Source organism: Emericellopsis cladophorae, assembly GCF_022114955.1.
Source record: "Emericellopsis cladophorae strain MUM 19.33 chromosome Unknown NODE_35_length_235423_cov_114_473664, whole genome shotgun sequence".
Taxonomy (NCBI): Eukaryota; Fungi; Ascomycota; class Sordariomycetes; order Hypocreales; family Bionectriaceae; genus Emericellopsis; species Emericellopsis cladophorae.
Genome location: NW_026250960.1, coordinates 11,278 through 25,964, shown reverse-complemented (window position 1 = coordinate 25,964; position 14,687 = coordinate 11,278). Strand labels below are relative to the sequence as shown.

Below are 14,687 nucleotides of genomic sequence, written 5' to 3'. Positions count from 1 at the left end.
GCCAAGAAGCATCGCGTACCCGTAGACTTTGGACGAACACCAAGGGCTACCCTGTGCCATTTCAAACGCCAGGGGCACTGTCTGGACTACGTACCCTGCACAGCTTGTGCTAAAGAAAAGGTGTCAGTACTTCTGTGATATTTAAGTGATAATGATGTTAAAAGAAAATAAGAAGTTGAGAGTCAGTCAGAAGAATACTTCGTTGGATCGTAGACCATCCATCTCATTTGTTGGATACTGGGTCAAACTCCGAATATGTCGTGGTCATCCACCCGAGCTGCGGACTGCCGCCCGGTGTCAATCAAAGAATCACATCGCCATCAATCAACCCTACGAGGCCATGACCACGACAACGTTCACCAAGCAAGTTAAGAACCAGCTCTCACTTCCTTTCCAGCCGTCACCATCGCCTCACTCGCCCCTTGCCCCCAGAATGCTTGACTGTGCCCTTTGCTGCAGGCGTGCGGCGCAGGCGCTTAATCCTGGTCCCTGGCCATTCACCGTTTCACAACGCCTAAGAGGAACGAAGGCTATGCTAGAACACACTCCCGCTTCCACGCGCTGAAGAACTCTGAACACGCATCTCCATCACTGATGTGAACCACGATGCCCTCCCATCGCTCGTCGCCATGGCCGAACTTCAGCGCCATGCCAGATCCCTACGTGCCAGAACCAGACGTCTACCACAGCCTGCCCCTGCGCGACGATGCCATGCACGACAAACGCCAGCCGCAGATCTCCCATCGACAGATGGACACGCAAGCACGTTCAGAGAGCGACGACCACCACCACGCCAAGGACGAGACCCGCGCGCCCGTGATCCACAAAGTCACGCCTGGCGTGGAGACCTTGGCCGCAGACGTCTCGTGCCTGGCGGTGCCTTTGGGCCTGCTCGGGTTCGCCATTGCAGTGCTGTGCCATGATGGACGAGAGGCGACGCCCGAAGCCATTGCAAAATGGGTCAACGCAGCTTCCATCGTACGTCATCTCTTTGCATCGCTTGACCTCCCCTCAGCGTTGCTAACAAGAGCAGCTGTCGACCCTGTTCCCAGTCATGTTCGCGGCCATTGTGGGCAGACTTATGGTCCAGGTCGCTCGCTATCGCCTCGAGCAGGGCAGCACGCTGGGCACCCTAGAGCAGCTCCTCGGTAGTCGCACGGTGGGCGGCGCTGTCTTGTCGCCCTTTCATCTGCAGGGCGTCAATCCACTGACCGTAGGACTGCTGCTGCTCTGGGTCTTTTCGCCGCTGGGGGCGCAGTCTGTCCTCCGCATGCTACTCCCTCAGCTGAGCTCGCGCGTCCAGGATAGTGCCGTGCAGTACTTTGACACACGGGCCAAGAGCCTTCTCAGCGATTATACAGCGGCGTCGGCGGGCTCCGCCATCAGCTCGCAGGTGGCCATTGACCTGTTTGGCACCATCTACACCTCCCTGCTGCTCGCGCCGCGCGTTGTCAAAAACGACACGATGGATCTCTGGGGCAACGTCAAGATTCCCCTTCTTCCCGCGTCCGCGTCCTCGTCTTCTTCTTCTTCTTCTTCTTCTTCCTGGTGGGAACTGGAACAGGGCGACATTCCAAACTACTCGGCCATGGTGGGTATCCCGCTGTTAAACGTCAGCGAGGGCAACACGTCTTTCACCCTCGAGTCGAGCTACATGTCTCTCGAATGCGAGGACTTTAGAACCTACACGTGGAACGACACCCGCGAAGAAGTCAATTCCTCCGTGATCCAAGCCTGGGTGTTCAGGCCGTACAATACCATCCCGAACGGCACTTTCCAGGGGTACCCCATGAGCCGCAACATCTCCGGCAAACTCGACCCTGCGCCGTGGTCACTGTCGGTCGATCGACTCGTCGACTCTGGATGGGCCAACGGATCGTGGATTCATAGAGACAGTGTCCCAGAGGAGGAAGAATGGGCGTATGTGGATCGAGTTCAGGATTCGCCGGCGTTCATGTTCGAGCACGACGAGGACGTTGCCTTTGGTCCAGCGAGACTCTACTTTGAAGCCCAGCCCTCCAACCAAGCACTCCTCGGCAACGACATCATCTCCTCCTACTGTGATATCGAGCAGCACTACGTCGAGTCCCGTGTCACCTGCGCGCGGCCGCCATCCGATAACCGACCCTCATGCCGAGTCACTGCCCAGCGGGCCTCCCAAAAGCCCCATCCGCCGTCGACCATCACGCCGCTGTCGTTCCCGCAGGTCCTACAGGCCTTTGCAAAGAACATGCCCCTCGCCACGGGGCCGAACGCGGGCGACGTGTCCAACGCCGACATCACCCTGCAGTACATGGCCGATCCCGCCCTCCGCAACCTCACCCTCCCCGGGTCGGGCAACGCCGTCAGACTGCAGGACACGCAGCGGGCGGACTTTTCGCAGCGCTTCACAGAGGTGCTCAACTCGTATCTGCACGTCGCGCAAATGTTCACAAACGCCCTGGGCAACGAGGACCCCGATGGCAGGCGACTGAGCAGCAATGTCACCGCGCCCGCCGAGGTCGAGACCCTGGTGCTGGAGTACCACGTCCGCAAGGAATGGGCCGCCCTGTGCATCCTGGCGTGCTGCGTCTTGCTCGCGGCGGGCGTCGCGGGCGTGGTCTACGCACATGTGTCCGTGGGGCCGGAGATTCTGGGCTTTGCATCGACCGTAGTGCGCGACTCCAAGTTGGTGGACATGCCCGTGGGCGCGGGGGCCAGAGACGGATTGGACTTGACGGTCGAGATGAAACAGAGAAGGATACGGTATGGTCTGACGAGGAGGGATGGCGATTTGGAACCCCTCTTGGGGGTTGGCGAGGAAGACGGCACGGTCAAGATTGGCGATCTGGTACGTGGGACGTGATAGAGACGAACCTCATGAAAATTAGATCTGGAAAAGCCGTCATCATCCACACTATATACATGGTCTCAATATTGACCGCATCAGGGTATCGATTTCGTTCCATCATAAGACATCATCCCGCTCGCGAGGATCACGTGCCATCATCTCCGCCTGCAGGACCTGTTCATGCTCGCGCGCCAGCACTTGGGGATCATGCCTCTCAAAGCCAAAGTTCCATATCTTACCGGGCGTCATGATGCCCAGCTTGCCCCTCTTGGCGCCGTAGCTGCTCTTGCCGCCCACATGCTGCACGATGACCGGCGTCAGTGCGTAGCGCAAACCACCCGTCGCCCGCGCATAGTCCTCGATGAAGCTGTCCGCTGGCGTCTCGGACCAGCGGTTGTTATGGAAGGACGGCAGAAGCTCGTGCTCGATCACGTTGCGCGGAAACGCGAGGCCCTGCCCACAGCATGCGTTCCTCTCCATGACGGTCACGCCCTCGGCTGGCGGCTGCATGCAGTTGCGTCCGGCCGCAAAGTACAGCAGTATCAGCATCGGGGTGAAGACAAAGATGACCAGTCCGCAGATGGGGCGTGTCAGAGTGCGTCGCACGGCGGGGACCGCTTTCCGCGTGAAGTGCAGTGCGCCCGCGACGCAGCCTGCCACCATGCTCGACCAGAAAAGATACGTAGGCCAGGATTCGGCGTTCCAGCCACGAAGCTGGTCGTACCAGAAGAGCCGCAGATAGAAGAACTCTCTGTGCGAAGAGGACCACGCTTTTTCCGTCGCGGCGTCAAGTGCCTCCATGACGCGGTGTCGCCAGCCATCGAGGAAGATCACGTCGTCCTCGGCCATGATGGTGTACGGTGCGCCGGTTTTTTGACACTCCTCCAGGACGATGGAGTAGTCAAGCTTGTGTTTGACGGGATGGTTGTTTTCGAGTTCTATGCGCGTCGCAAGGTCCAGCCAGTCGGCATTGTCGTCGTAGTAGACGACCTTGTCGGCCATGAGGGGGAGCCACGGCTCATCGTGGTCCGGGTGCTGCGTCTTGTTGGTATGCGCCAGGAGCACGACAATGCGCACGCGCGACTGCTCTTCTGGGCTGAGGCCGTGGTTGAGAGATGCGAGGGAGGTCTTGAGATAGGCCACGCCGTCTCTGCTGACGGACGTGATCCCCACGCACAAGTCCGGAATGCCCATCTTGACGGGCTTCTCTGGCTTCTCCGCCGCAAGTTGGGCTGCGTATTTCTTGGCTTCATGGATCCTGTGGCGCGAGTACGCGGGGGTGTGCGCGAGCTTGGGCGCGTAGAATTTCGATGTCGGATCTCGCCAGCACGTGAGTCGCGCGTACTCTACGAGTCCTGCATACTATCATATCCGTCGGATTAGTGAGTGCGCAGCGGTCCATGGCTGTCGCCAATACGTACCAGAAAGAGGAGGCCAAGGATAAAAAGCGTGCTGTTGGGTATCATGGTGCATGCGTGCGTTGGACGTCTTCCACCAGCGCGTACGGAGTAGTAGATGCGCGCATGTGGCGATGGATGGCAGGTCCTGGATGCTTTGAGGACTCAAAAGTCAGGGCCGGTTACCAGGATGTGATGACAAGTGAGGGAACCCATCTCCGCGAGGCAGACTGTCAGCGCTGAAGCACTGTCCTCCGAATGAGTGGAGGGGACGTGACGCGAAGGAGCGAGGGGGTCCAGTCGTCGGTCGTAATTTCGAGGCTCTATCCGTACTTGCCTCCACGCTAAGCCCTAAATTGACGCCCAGTAATAACCGGCGTGGCTGGACTGGGCTGACTGGACTGGAGGCTCAAGTGTGCTGGTTGGTCCCTGGAGGCTGGGCCCTGACAGCCGCCTGCATGCCCTGTCGGACAGTGGGGGACGGTCGGAGACAGCGCCTGTCGGTCCCGTATGTCCCCCACAATGACGGGAGATTGAGCGGCGTTCACGATCGATGTCCTGCTCGACTGAGATAATGGATGATGATGGCTGGTGCAATGCATCCGTTTGAGGAGGCAAGGACAGTCTCGGTGGACCTTCTTCCTGCTCTTTGATGAGGATCGCGACTTGTTGCTGGTGGCTCTTGGAGTCTTTCCTTCCTTGATACTGTAATCTTGGAGATGTGACCCCCATCGGCGTAGGGGATCCTCGTCGCCCGCTCGCTTCCGTTTGCCAGTCGACGACATTTCAGCCCGCACCTCGATGGGATAGGAGCCGTGAGGAGGCAGTCGCAATTGCTCCAGTGCGGCTTCCAGGAGGGGGGATGGACGCTTTCCGGGCCCTGATTTCCCTAGAGAGAGGTTTCTAGGCACAACATCACGGCTCGCGATAGACAGATGGAGTGGAATGAAGACTTGAAATGTTGAAATTTGTTGGTTCTGCCTCTGGATGTGGGGGACTGCTCCTGCTGGTCTCTGCCTTGATCCCTGGGTGGATGCCATCTCTGTTCGATTGCGAGTGTGTGAGCAGCTGTTTCGTCCATCCGTAGGGACTAATAACACCTGCTAGCAGGTGAGGCTCTTACCTTGGTCAGGATGGATCACGTGCGCTTGTCACTGACCATTGCACTAAAGATAAGAGATAAGCAACCAAAGATAGGCCAACCCAGACCATACACACCCAACAAAAGAGGGCATTGCCCCACCAAACATTGCGGGCTGTGACTCGCTTCGGCCGTCTTCGGAGCTGCGTCCAAAAAACCTCACACTCGCGGGACAACATCATTTTGTCGAGATATTATATCATATCTATCAGTCACTTCCAACAGTAACGTCTTGTGTTGTCCACGAAACGTCGAAAACCATTCATCATGGCTCCCGAACGTGTTTGTCTGTAAGTCATTTGCCCCTCAATTGGTTCGAGCAAGATAACTGACCCTTGTCCAGTGCCTACTCTGGCGGTGAGTTGAGAGCTCCAGAAGCAATATCATCAACGTCAACATCAGATATTCTGACCAATGGACAGGTCTGGATACTTCCACTATTCTCAAGTACTTTGTCTCCGTGTTTTACTTTCTGACGGATAGCGGCGCTGACCAATGGCTCTTAGGTGGCTTGTCCTTCAAGGCTATGAGGTCGTGTGTTTCCTCGGCGACTGCGGCCAGGAGGAAGACTTCGATGCCGTCAAGGCCAAGGCGCTGAAGCTCGGCGCTGAGAAGATGGTCATCGAGAATGTCCAGCAGGAGCTGATTGACGACTTGGTGTGGCCCGCCATCCAGTGTAAGTCTCCACAGGCTGTTTATGGCAATGCAGCGGGTTTACTAACGGAATCCATCAGGCAACGCTATCTATGAAGGATCCTGTAAGATAGTTCGCCTCGGACGCTCTTCATTGACATCGCTAATGCCCTGAAGACCTTCTCGGCACAAGCCTAGCCCGGCCGGTATTGGCCAGGGCAATGGTACAAGTTGCGAAGGATAACAACTGCACGATCCTCAGCCATGGATGTAAGTTGTCGTGGTTCAACTGGTCTCATTACTATTCGGTCCAGTCGCTGACGCGTAACCCTACCCTTAGGTACCGGTAAGGGCAACGAGTAAGTCCTGATCATGATCTCGATACATGTGTTGTCGCCCTCTATCGTTCTTGCACCGTACTAACTGCCTTCTTCTAGCCAAGTCCGCTTCGAGCTGGCGTGGAAGGCATGTGACCCCAAGCTGAAGATTCTGGCCCCCTGGCGCATCCCTGCGTTCTTCGACCGATTCCAGTAAGCCTCCTTTTGTGTTCACTGCTGTATCAAGCTAATCATTCCGCAGGGGACGTGCCGATCTTCTCAAGTTCGCCGAGGAGCAGAACATCCCCGTCAGCTCCACTCCCAAGGCCCCCTGGTCTATGGACGACAACATCATCGTATGTATGAACAGGTCCCATTGCTTCTTCGTAATACTGACTATCGACCCGATAGCACTGCTCATACGAGGCCGGTGTAAGTCTTCCTATGGGAACACCCCTCGCTGCGCCCTGTTAACCCTGAACTTGCTAGATTCTCGAGCAAACAGACATGGAGCCCCCGAAGGATATGTGGAAGCGCACAGTTGGTGAGGCGACTCAGCCTACACACTTCTAGATTTTGCGCTAATGCCTCTCCGAAGATCCCCTGGACGCTCCCGATGAGCCTACTCGCTTTACCGTCCACTTTGCTGAGGGTGTTCCCGTTAAACTTGAAGTTGGGGGCAAGGCCGTCACTGGCTCCTTGGAGATCTTCAAGGAGGCCAACGAGTTGGGCCGTGCCAACGGTAGGACTGCGAACCGAAGGCTTTCAAGCGAGTACTGACGTAGTCCCAGGTATTGGACGCGAGGATATCGTCGAGTCGAGGTTCATCGGTAAGCCTACTCTTAGAGAACTTAACATCAGCACGCGATTGCTAATTTTTTTATTCCAGGATTGAAATCTCGTGGTTGCTACGGTCAGTCGCGTTTATTTCCTTGCTTTTCTAATACTTTCTTGTTATTGGAGGCGTCTTTGGGCCGGCAACGTAGATCATGGCCCCGTCGCAGGCGACACCTGTTCCGCTCTCCCCCATGGACTTTGACAGGATGTTCTAATATTGTATGCAGATACCCCCGGCTTGACTATTTTGCGCAAGCTGCATCTAAACCTGGAGGTAAATTTTCACCTCCTTGAGCATTGGATTGGCTCATGCTGCAGTGTTTGATATCCCTTGATGCGATTCCAGAGTCGTCTCTTCCAGGGAGTCAAGAGGCACCTGAGCATGGGCCAATCTAAACGCTCTCCATCTCTAATAAGTATAGGACTCCAATTAACGATTGCTCAGGGTCTCGTGATGGATAGCAAGGTGCGCATCATTCGCGACCGTCTCTCGGAAGACTGGGCACAATGTATCTACAACGCGCGTAGCCCCCTCACTTCCAGCTCTTGTCGGGTTAGACATTGCTGACATCTCTTCAGGGAATGTACTTTACGCCTGAGCGTGAGTTCGTTCAGCAGTCGATCGCTATCAGCCAGAAGCAGGTTGACGGCAAGGTCGAAGCTCTTGCATACAAGGGCAACGTTATCATCGTTGGCCGCTCCAGCGAGACATCCAATCTCTACAGCGAAGAAGAGAGCAGCATGGTGAGTGTCTAAAGAGGACCACATCGGATCAAAACTGATATAAGAAATACAGGACACTCTTGAAATGGATTGGAGTGTCGAAGACACAACTGGGTTTATCAACGTGAATGCTATCCGCATCGCCAAGTATGGCGAGCGCAAGATCAGGGATGGCGAGCCCCTTTCCAAGCGTCAGTAGACAGACCTGGGATGCTAGCCTTCCAGCGCTGCAGAAGCTTTTGATAGACGGAGGAAGATCGGCGAGAATGGAGTGGTTCATGTTGTGCTTGGACATCACGAATACGAGCTCAATGCCCATGATACAGTGCTCCAGCCTCAATGCCAGTCTGGCCCCTTACGAGCATGGCTTCATAAATAAAGCTTGGTGTCAAAGATTCAAATCACACATCAATTCCAAGTCACTATTGACTCCCATCCCTACCTGTGAGACGGACAGGTTGGCTCGACATGCACAACAGGACAGTCGCCGGGCCAGCCTCGAGTATGAATCATTAACAGTCTATAGTCTAATTATCTGTCAGAAAGTAGTTACAGGGCATGCACTACGCCCTCCCCACGATTACAAAAGCACAAGCACGCCGACAAAGGCCGCGCCCAAGAGCAACCCAGTATTTCCCCCAGAGATATTGGTTCCAGCACCTGGCACGGGCGTCGGCCTAGGAGGGCAGTCATCGCCCTCGCAGTCGTCAATCGGTAAAGGCGTGGCATTGGGGAGTCCCAGAGAGGTCGACAATGATGGCATTTCGCACGTCATGCAGAGGCTGACAGCAGGTTCTTCGGGGATTGGCTCCTCAGGGGTTGGGTTTGGGGCGACAATCGTCTCCAGCTCAGGGGCTGGCGTTGTTGCGGTTGTGCTGTCCACTGGGCAGTTCTCGGCGCCAGGGGGGCAAATGACGAAGCTGGTCACCGTAGGCTTGATAGGCGTCTCGGTGGATGGCTTCGCGGGCACCTTGGGTGTGAGAGTCGTCTTGGGCGTGGGCTTCACCGAGGTCACAGGTGTCTCGTGCGGCATCTCTGGGCTCTCGACAGGTGTCTCCGTCTTGACCGGCTTGCCGTCCTCGTCTACCGGGCAGATGGTCGTGAGCTTTGTCACGACCACACGGGTCGAAAAGGTCGATGGATGTTGGGTTGGCAGCACAGCTTTGGATGTTTGCTCAGGCAGCTCCTCGTTCACTGGCACGTGGGTTGACTTGGCAGGACGTCCAGGGCAGTCTACCACCTCAGGCGGGCAGTCTGTAACGGTGACAGTGCTGCGGGTCGTGGTGTGCTTGGTGCTGATGCCTTGTCCCTCCTCGGACGGGAGCGGCAGCTCGGACGAGGCAATGGTTGATATCTCCGGAGACGGGGTGCTGTCAGGCTTGTCGGGCTCGCCGTTGGTCGATGAAGGCACGGGAATATTGGAGGTCAGGATAACGGGCTCCTCGGTTGTCTTGGGCGGCTGTGGCTGGATGATGGACGTGGGAACCTGAGGTCCCTTAATCTTGTCAGGGTCCTGGTCCTCCTTAGGTTCCTCCTTGGGCTCCTTCTTGGGTTCCTCCTTGGGCGTCTCGGGAGATTCCTCCTTGTCATCACCCTTCTTGTCATCGGCCTCGCCAACCACAAAGTGCCTGATGTCCTGGATCTTGAACTCGACGCCCTCAAAGGCCTTGGGCTCCTTGGCGACGTACTCGACGCAGGTATCGTACCCAGTCGCGGCCTTGCAGGCCTTGCCCCACTCGCTCTCCAAGCCAGCAGGGGCACCGCAAAAGTCAATGTTGAGGACCATCTTCTGGGGGCCAAAGTGCTTGTCAATATCGCACTTGTTGTTCTTCAGGAAAGCCGCGGGTGTTCCCCATTTGGAAGGGTCGGGGTTTGACGAGGCAACGTCAGCTGGGACAGTCTCGTGCGTCCAGGTGAACACTTTGATAAAGTCGGATGTCCATTCCATGGCGTCTTGATAGAAAGTGTCAGTGCTACGTTCTCTCCGACGACTTCTCTTCAGTACTTACAGACACCGCCGTTGGGGTTGGCCCAAGGCGCAGCTGCATCCTTAGTGATGCATCCCTGGTTCAGGTACTGGTGCGGCTCGTTCGAGAAAGTATTGTCGCAGTTGTCAGTGACAACCTCAGCAGTCTGATCCTCGCCGTCGAGGATGCATTGGCCGTATTTGCTCGAGTCACCGACGTGGAAGACGGGACCGCTCTTGGTGGCATCGTTCCACTGCTCGTACAGGTCCACCTCACCACCATCAGGCCAGTTGGGGCCATGTGTCCAGCTTCAAAAAGATCAGCGGCTATTCGCAAACTAAATTCTTCCCATACTGCACTCACAAGGCTGGCCATACGCCACATTGCGCCTTGGGAAACTGCGCAAACCGGGCGATGATCAGGCCGTACTGGTACGACTTCTTCGTCTCCAGGCGCGCACTGTCCCTCCCAGCGTGTCCATCACCCGGCAACACACTTGTGGTATCGACGCCAAGAGAGACATGCCCATCTCGGCTGCTGCAAAGATCCGATGGGCCCTTGGCGTAGTTTACAAAGCCGCCTGCGGGATCGACGTCGAGGTAGTCGCCAGTGGTGTGGTCACTCTGCCAGAAAGCGTCAGCCAAGCTTTGCCCGCCGAACAGAGGCAATGATCATAATGTTACCTCGAAGAAATCAAATTTATCAAAGAAGTTATCGGGCGAAATCTCTTCGCTGAGGACATATTGTCCGGCGGCGGCTGCGCTGGAACCAGCCAGCACAACCAGCGAGACCAACGCACTGCGCATCTTGAAGCGAATGTGGGATAAGAAAGAAAAAAGGAGAGAGGGAGAGAGAGACGAAGCAGGAAGAAGAAGAAGAAGAAGAAAAAAAAAGGGAATGACACTTTCAGTGAAAGACTGCAAAAAACGAGGGACAAACAGACTCGACCAGAGACTGCAGAAGGAGAACAAACAGAAACATGTTCGTCCCAGTCGTCTTATAAACGGACTGACAAGCAATGGCGCCAAACGCCCAGACGCTCAAACGCCCAGCGCGCCTCCTGCATGGCGTCGTTGTTTGCAGCAATTCAATTGGGAAATTCACCAGGGCATGGATTGGCTGGCAGTGAATGGCGCCCGGTGGATATATTGCCAATCCCTGTCGTCGTCGGTATCAGGATGTGGTGACAGGCCAATGGCGGACGCCAAGCGCCTCTGGGCAGGAGGTTCAAGGGCATGGCGGTAAGATAAGTTAGGGCTGCCGTCAAGACTCACGCCAGCGGTGGTGTCTCAGGTTTCGTGCTGCGCAGAAGAAGGGTTTGAGGCCGGTACTTGAATACGAGTCTGGGTACGACGATCGTCCCAGGAGGTACGTACACTACGTAGGACGCAAACTGTAATAAAGAGTATCAGCTACCTTGGCGGCTTGGCATTATACTGAGTTTGCGTTAGCGAGTCGTAAACATTAACGTAATCATATATGTCCCCCGTCTATTGAATCCTCCTAGGACCTTGAGAGTGAGTGCCCCAACTACACCTAGTTGTAGTATCTCGGCTTCTTAAACACGTGATAGCGATGACCTCGAACACCTTTGCCGCGGAACAAGCTTGGGAATCTCCAATCCTTAGGCACTTGGCTCTCCGTAACGCGCCGATTGCGCTCCTCGGCAGACAGAGCCTTCTGCTGCATGATCTCGTCGGCATCCTTGGGAACGACGAATTTGGCAATCTGTAGCTCCGTATCGGTGATTGAATCACGACTGAGACGGGCATACCCGATGCGCTTCAAGCCCTTGAACAGAATGTACTCGCACCAGCGGTTCCGGTCGGAAGGGTCGACGTCGTTCATGCCCGACTTGTCACTGACGTACGTGTTGTAGTTGCCCTTGAGGGGCTTTGTGACGAGATAGCTGAGCAGGATCGAGGGCCTGTCCGTGGACCCCATGAGCTCAGCGAGGTACTCGGACTGCAAGCGACGGTCTTCTTTGTCTTCTTCTTGCCCCGAGTGGAAGACAAAGACATCGATAAGCTGGCCGTAGACGTCAAGCGTCGCGTGGATGGCGGGCGCCAGCTCACCCACGGGACTAGGGAGGAGGTGGTGCGTCGAGTTGATGATGGGGAATTTGGACAGCAGCGCCGCTCCCCAGGTGTGCTTATTGGGTCCCGGCCCGTAGTCCACGTACATGCCCAGGTCTTCTGCGAGGAATTGGGTGCTATCACGGTTGCCCATGATGATCCGCTGCTGGTCAGACTCCAATAGACCAACAACGTCAAGCTCAGCGTCCTTGATGAGGTCGCGCATGCGATACTCCGAAGACCACATGTAATTGTCCAGGGAAAAGTGGATGGTCCAGATCCCGGCTGTCATGACTCGATCCTCGGGATGATAGGGCTTATAGTCGTTGGTGGGGAAGCGCCTATACGCAGCGCAGAGGAAGACAATGTTGACGGCCAGTGTCGCGACGCCAAAGTACTTCTTGTGCTGGGAGGCAGCCTGGCGTTTGGCCTTGGGCTCCTGGCGGCGTGGCACAGATCGGTTGTAGTTGACGACGCCGAGGCCAATGAACGCCATCATGGTCATCTGCACCCAGTCGCTGTGCTCGCGGACTAGCGACCCACCGGGCACGAAGGCATACGCAACGACCCACACGTGGAACAGGACTAGGAAGTTGTAGAGCAAAAAGCCTACCCCGAAGCTGACTGCTGGGCTCTTCCGAACAGCAGATGATAGCAGGGGTACTGAGACGGCCATCAAGTACGTCGCGATAGCCAGGGCTCCCAGGTACCCAGTCCAGTGGCTGAAGAAAGTGAGGACCATCGCGCCAGACGCGCCAGCAACGAAAGCCAGGTAACCTCCAGTCACTTGAGGGCGCGCAACGCCAGCGAAGAGACCAACGGTCATCGCGGCAACAGTGCACCAGCCGTGGGTCGAGGAGTAAGGCCCTCGAATGGGGAAGCCTTCCCAGACCCAGAGGATCATCGTACTGGTGTCGGACAGCAGTGAGTGAAGACCAAAGAGCAAGCCACCGATGCCAAAGGCGGCAAGCGACGGTGAGCCCTTCAGCTCTTTGTCGTTCGAGCCCGTCGTGAGGGGCGCCCTGCGGGAGAAGGCGAACACAGCCACAACCGCAAGACCTAAACCGACGCCATTCCATCCACCGTTCTCGGCGTGCATAATTGGCCAGACTGGGTTGTTCGTTTGCCAGATGAACTTGGCGGTTGACGAAAGGATGAGTCCCGCCATCAGGCCTAGAACCTTGGACTCGAAGCGAACTTCGTGGACAGATTCGGCCACCAGAGTGGCAGTCCAGCTGAAGCAGGACATGAAGACACCGAAGCCGAGAGCACACAGGCGTACAGTCGGGTTGGGGATCAGGTACGAGGCGATGCCAGAGAGCGACAAAAAATGGATGGTCCGCTGATTATGCACGGCGAATGAGCGGAGAGGTCCATTGGCAAGGAAAAGGGGCGATATCGTGGTCATAATGAAGGCCTCGAAGCCAGAAATACCCATGTACCAGAGAGGGAAAACTAGGGCAGTCAGTAACGATCTTCAGTTGGTCCTAGCAGCACCTGGACTTACACCAGACAACAACACCGAGACTAGTCAGAGTCGTCCAGAAGACGAACTACATGGTTGATTAGCATTCGTAGGTCTTCTCCGGCGTTCGTTACGTACTCCGTGGTACACGCTAGCAATAGTGTCGAAGGTCTGGGTGAAGGTGAACCCAGCAGAATAGACACCAGCAGTGGCCTTTTCCTTCCTGTCCATTGTCAGTATGTGAGCTTATAGAATTGGGAGGGTCATTGCGTACTCCTTCTCCAACACAGCTGACGGCACAGACGAACGGTTCTCACTGGACAACTTAGAATATGGTCTCACGCCACTTTATTTGATCCCTTCGCTATCTCGGGAGCCGGCGCACGTACCCCTTGCTCAAGCCAGTATTATCCTTGACTACAATCTCAAAGCTCGAGAAATCGAGGGCGGTTATAGCGTCGAAGCTAATGTCGAGGATGATGAGGGACCACTCAAAAAAGGCATACGTCGTGTAGGCTTCACTTGTCAGTCACGTCCAACCCAGAGCATGGAGAAGTCTTACCGCCAGCCACCTTGTGCACCTTGTGCTGGATGAAAAAGTAGATCAGTGGCACGAGGGTTCCGAAGAAAGCACCAGCAAAGTACTTGCGCAGCTGGATGGCCCTCGGATTCGCCGGACTCAACGCAATACAGCCCGTGGTCCACGGCAGAGTCGCGACAATGTAGGATATCATGAGAATATCATGCCAATCATGGTCGTCAGTCGAGGTGATGTACGTCCACCCTCCACACGTCAAGGTTCTGAAGACACCCGTAAGCGCTACCACGCGAGGAAGCCTCGAGCCGGACTTCCTGGTCAGAAGGTACCATAGTCCAACGAGTGCGAAGCGAGGGCCCGATGTGATGGCTATAAAGATCATAAAGAAAGATCGCTCGGGGTATCGGTCGCCAATCGTCGCGGACACGGAAGGGAACCATTCGTCAGGGTACCCATAATGCTCGTTCTTCACAATCTTATGGTAGTGCAGCGCAATACCTACGACCAGGGCACTGGCGAAGGCAACTGCGGCGTCTTAGCAATTGTCCGTTCCACCCTCACGCCATATGATATGATAGCTTACTGTATGCGACCAGAGTGTGTGCCCAGCTAACCCACTGCCCCCCGAGGCTGAAGAGGACTTCGCCCTCCTTATCCTTGTATTTTGACATCGCGACGAGTCCAGCGAGAGTGCGCGAGAGCGAGTGTACGCGATATAATTACAAGCACATCTGTTCGGCAATGGACGCTGCTCGAGGGGAGAG

The 14,687-nt window shown here is 55.9% G+C and overlaps 5 protein-coding genes across 5 annotated transcripts; 2 read left to right on the top strand and 3 right to left on the bottom strand.

Annotated features, from left to right (window-relative positions):
- Window positions 1-606: 606 nt before the first annotated feature.
- On the top strand, window positions 607-2,845 carry J7T54_002991 (uncharacterized protein; the record flags this gene model as incomplete). Its single annotated transcript, XM_051507701.1, has 2 exons — window positions 607-978; window positions 1,034-2,845. 2 exons carry the CDS (start codon window positions 607-609, stop codon window positions 2,843-2,845), a joined length of 2,184 nt encoding a protein of 727 aa, XP_051361068.1.
- A 102-nt stretch (window positions 2,846-2,947) lies between these two features.
- On the bottom strand, window positions 2,948-4,296 carry J7T54_002990 (uncharacterized protein; the record flags this gene model as incomplete). The annotated part of the gene is made up of 2 exons (XM_051507700.1): window positions 2,948-4,192; window positions 4,252-4,296. The coding sequence occupies 2 exons, from the start codon at window positions 4,294-4,296 to the stop codon at window positions 2,948-2,950; spliced, it is 1,290 nt and encodes a 429-aa protein (XP_051361067.1).
- Window positions 4,297-5,635: 1,339 nt separating this feature from the next.
- Window positions 5,636-8,077, top strand: J7T54_002989 (Argininosuccinate synthase; the record flags this gene model as incomplete). Its single annotated transcript, XM_051507699.1, has 16 exons — window positions 5,636-5,658; window positions 5,712-5,725; window positions 5,791-5,815; window positions 5,875-6,044; window positions 6,103-6,126; window positions 6,179-6,271; window positions 6,342-6,360; window positions 6,439-6,531; window positions 6,581-6,674; window positions 6,730-6,750; window positions 6,808-6,862; window positions 6,917-7,060; window positions 7,110-7,148; window positions 7,383-7,429; window positions 7,735-7,899; window positions 7,952-8,077. The coding sequence occupies 16 exons, from the start codon at window positions 5,636-5,638 to the stop codon at window positions 8,075-8,077; spliced, it is 1,152 nt and encodes a 383-aa protein (XP_051361066.1).
- Window positions 8,078-8,458: 381 nt separating this feature from the next.
- Window positions 8,459-10,651, bottom strand: J7T54_002988 (uncharacterized protein; the record flags this gene model as incomplete). Its single annotated transcript, XM_051507698.1, has 4 exons — window positions 8,459-9,831; window positions 9,888-10,153; window positions 10,209-10,468; window positions 10,529-10,651. 4 exons carry the CDS (start codon window positions 10,649-10,651, stop codon window positions 8,459-8,461), a joined length of 2,022 nt encoding a protein of 673 aa, XP_051361065.1.
- Window positions 10,652-11,381: 730 nt separating this feature from the next.
- Window positions 11,382-14,594, bottom strand: J7T54_002987 (uncharacterized protein; the record flags this gene model as incomplete). Its single annotated transcript, XM_051507697.1, has 6 exons — window positions 11,382-13,375; window positions 13,428-13,473; window positions 13,524-13,608; window positions 13,775-13,901; window positions 13,948-14,448; window positions 14,507-14,594. The coding sequence occupies 6 exons, from the start codon at window positions 14,592-14,594 to the stop codon at window positions 11,382-11,384; spliced, it is 2,841 nt and encodes a 946-aa protein (XP_051361064.1).
- Between the last annotated feature and the right edge of the window lie 93 nt (window positions 14,595-14,687).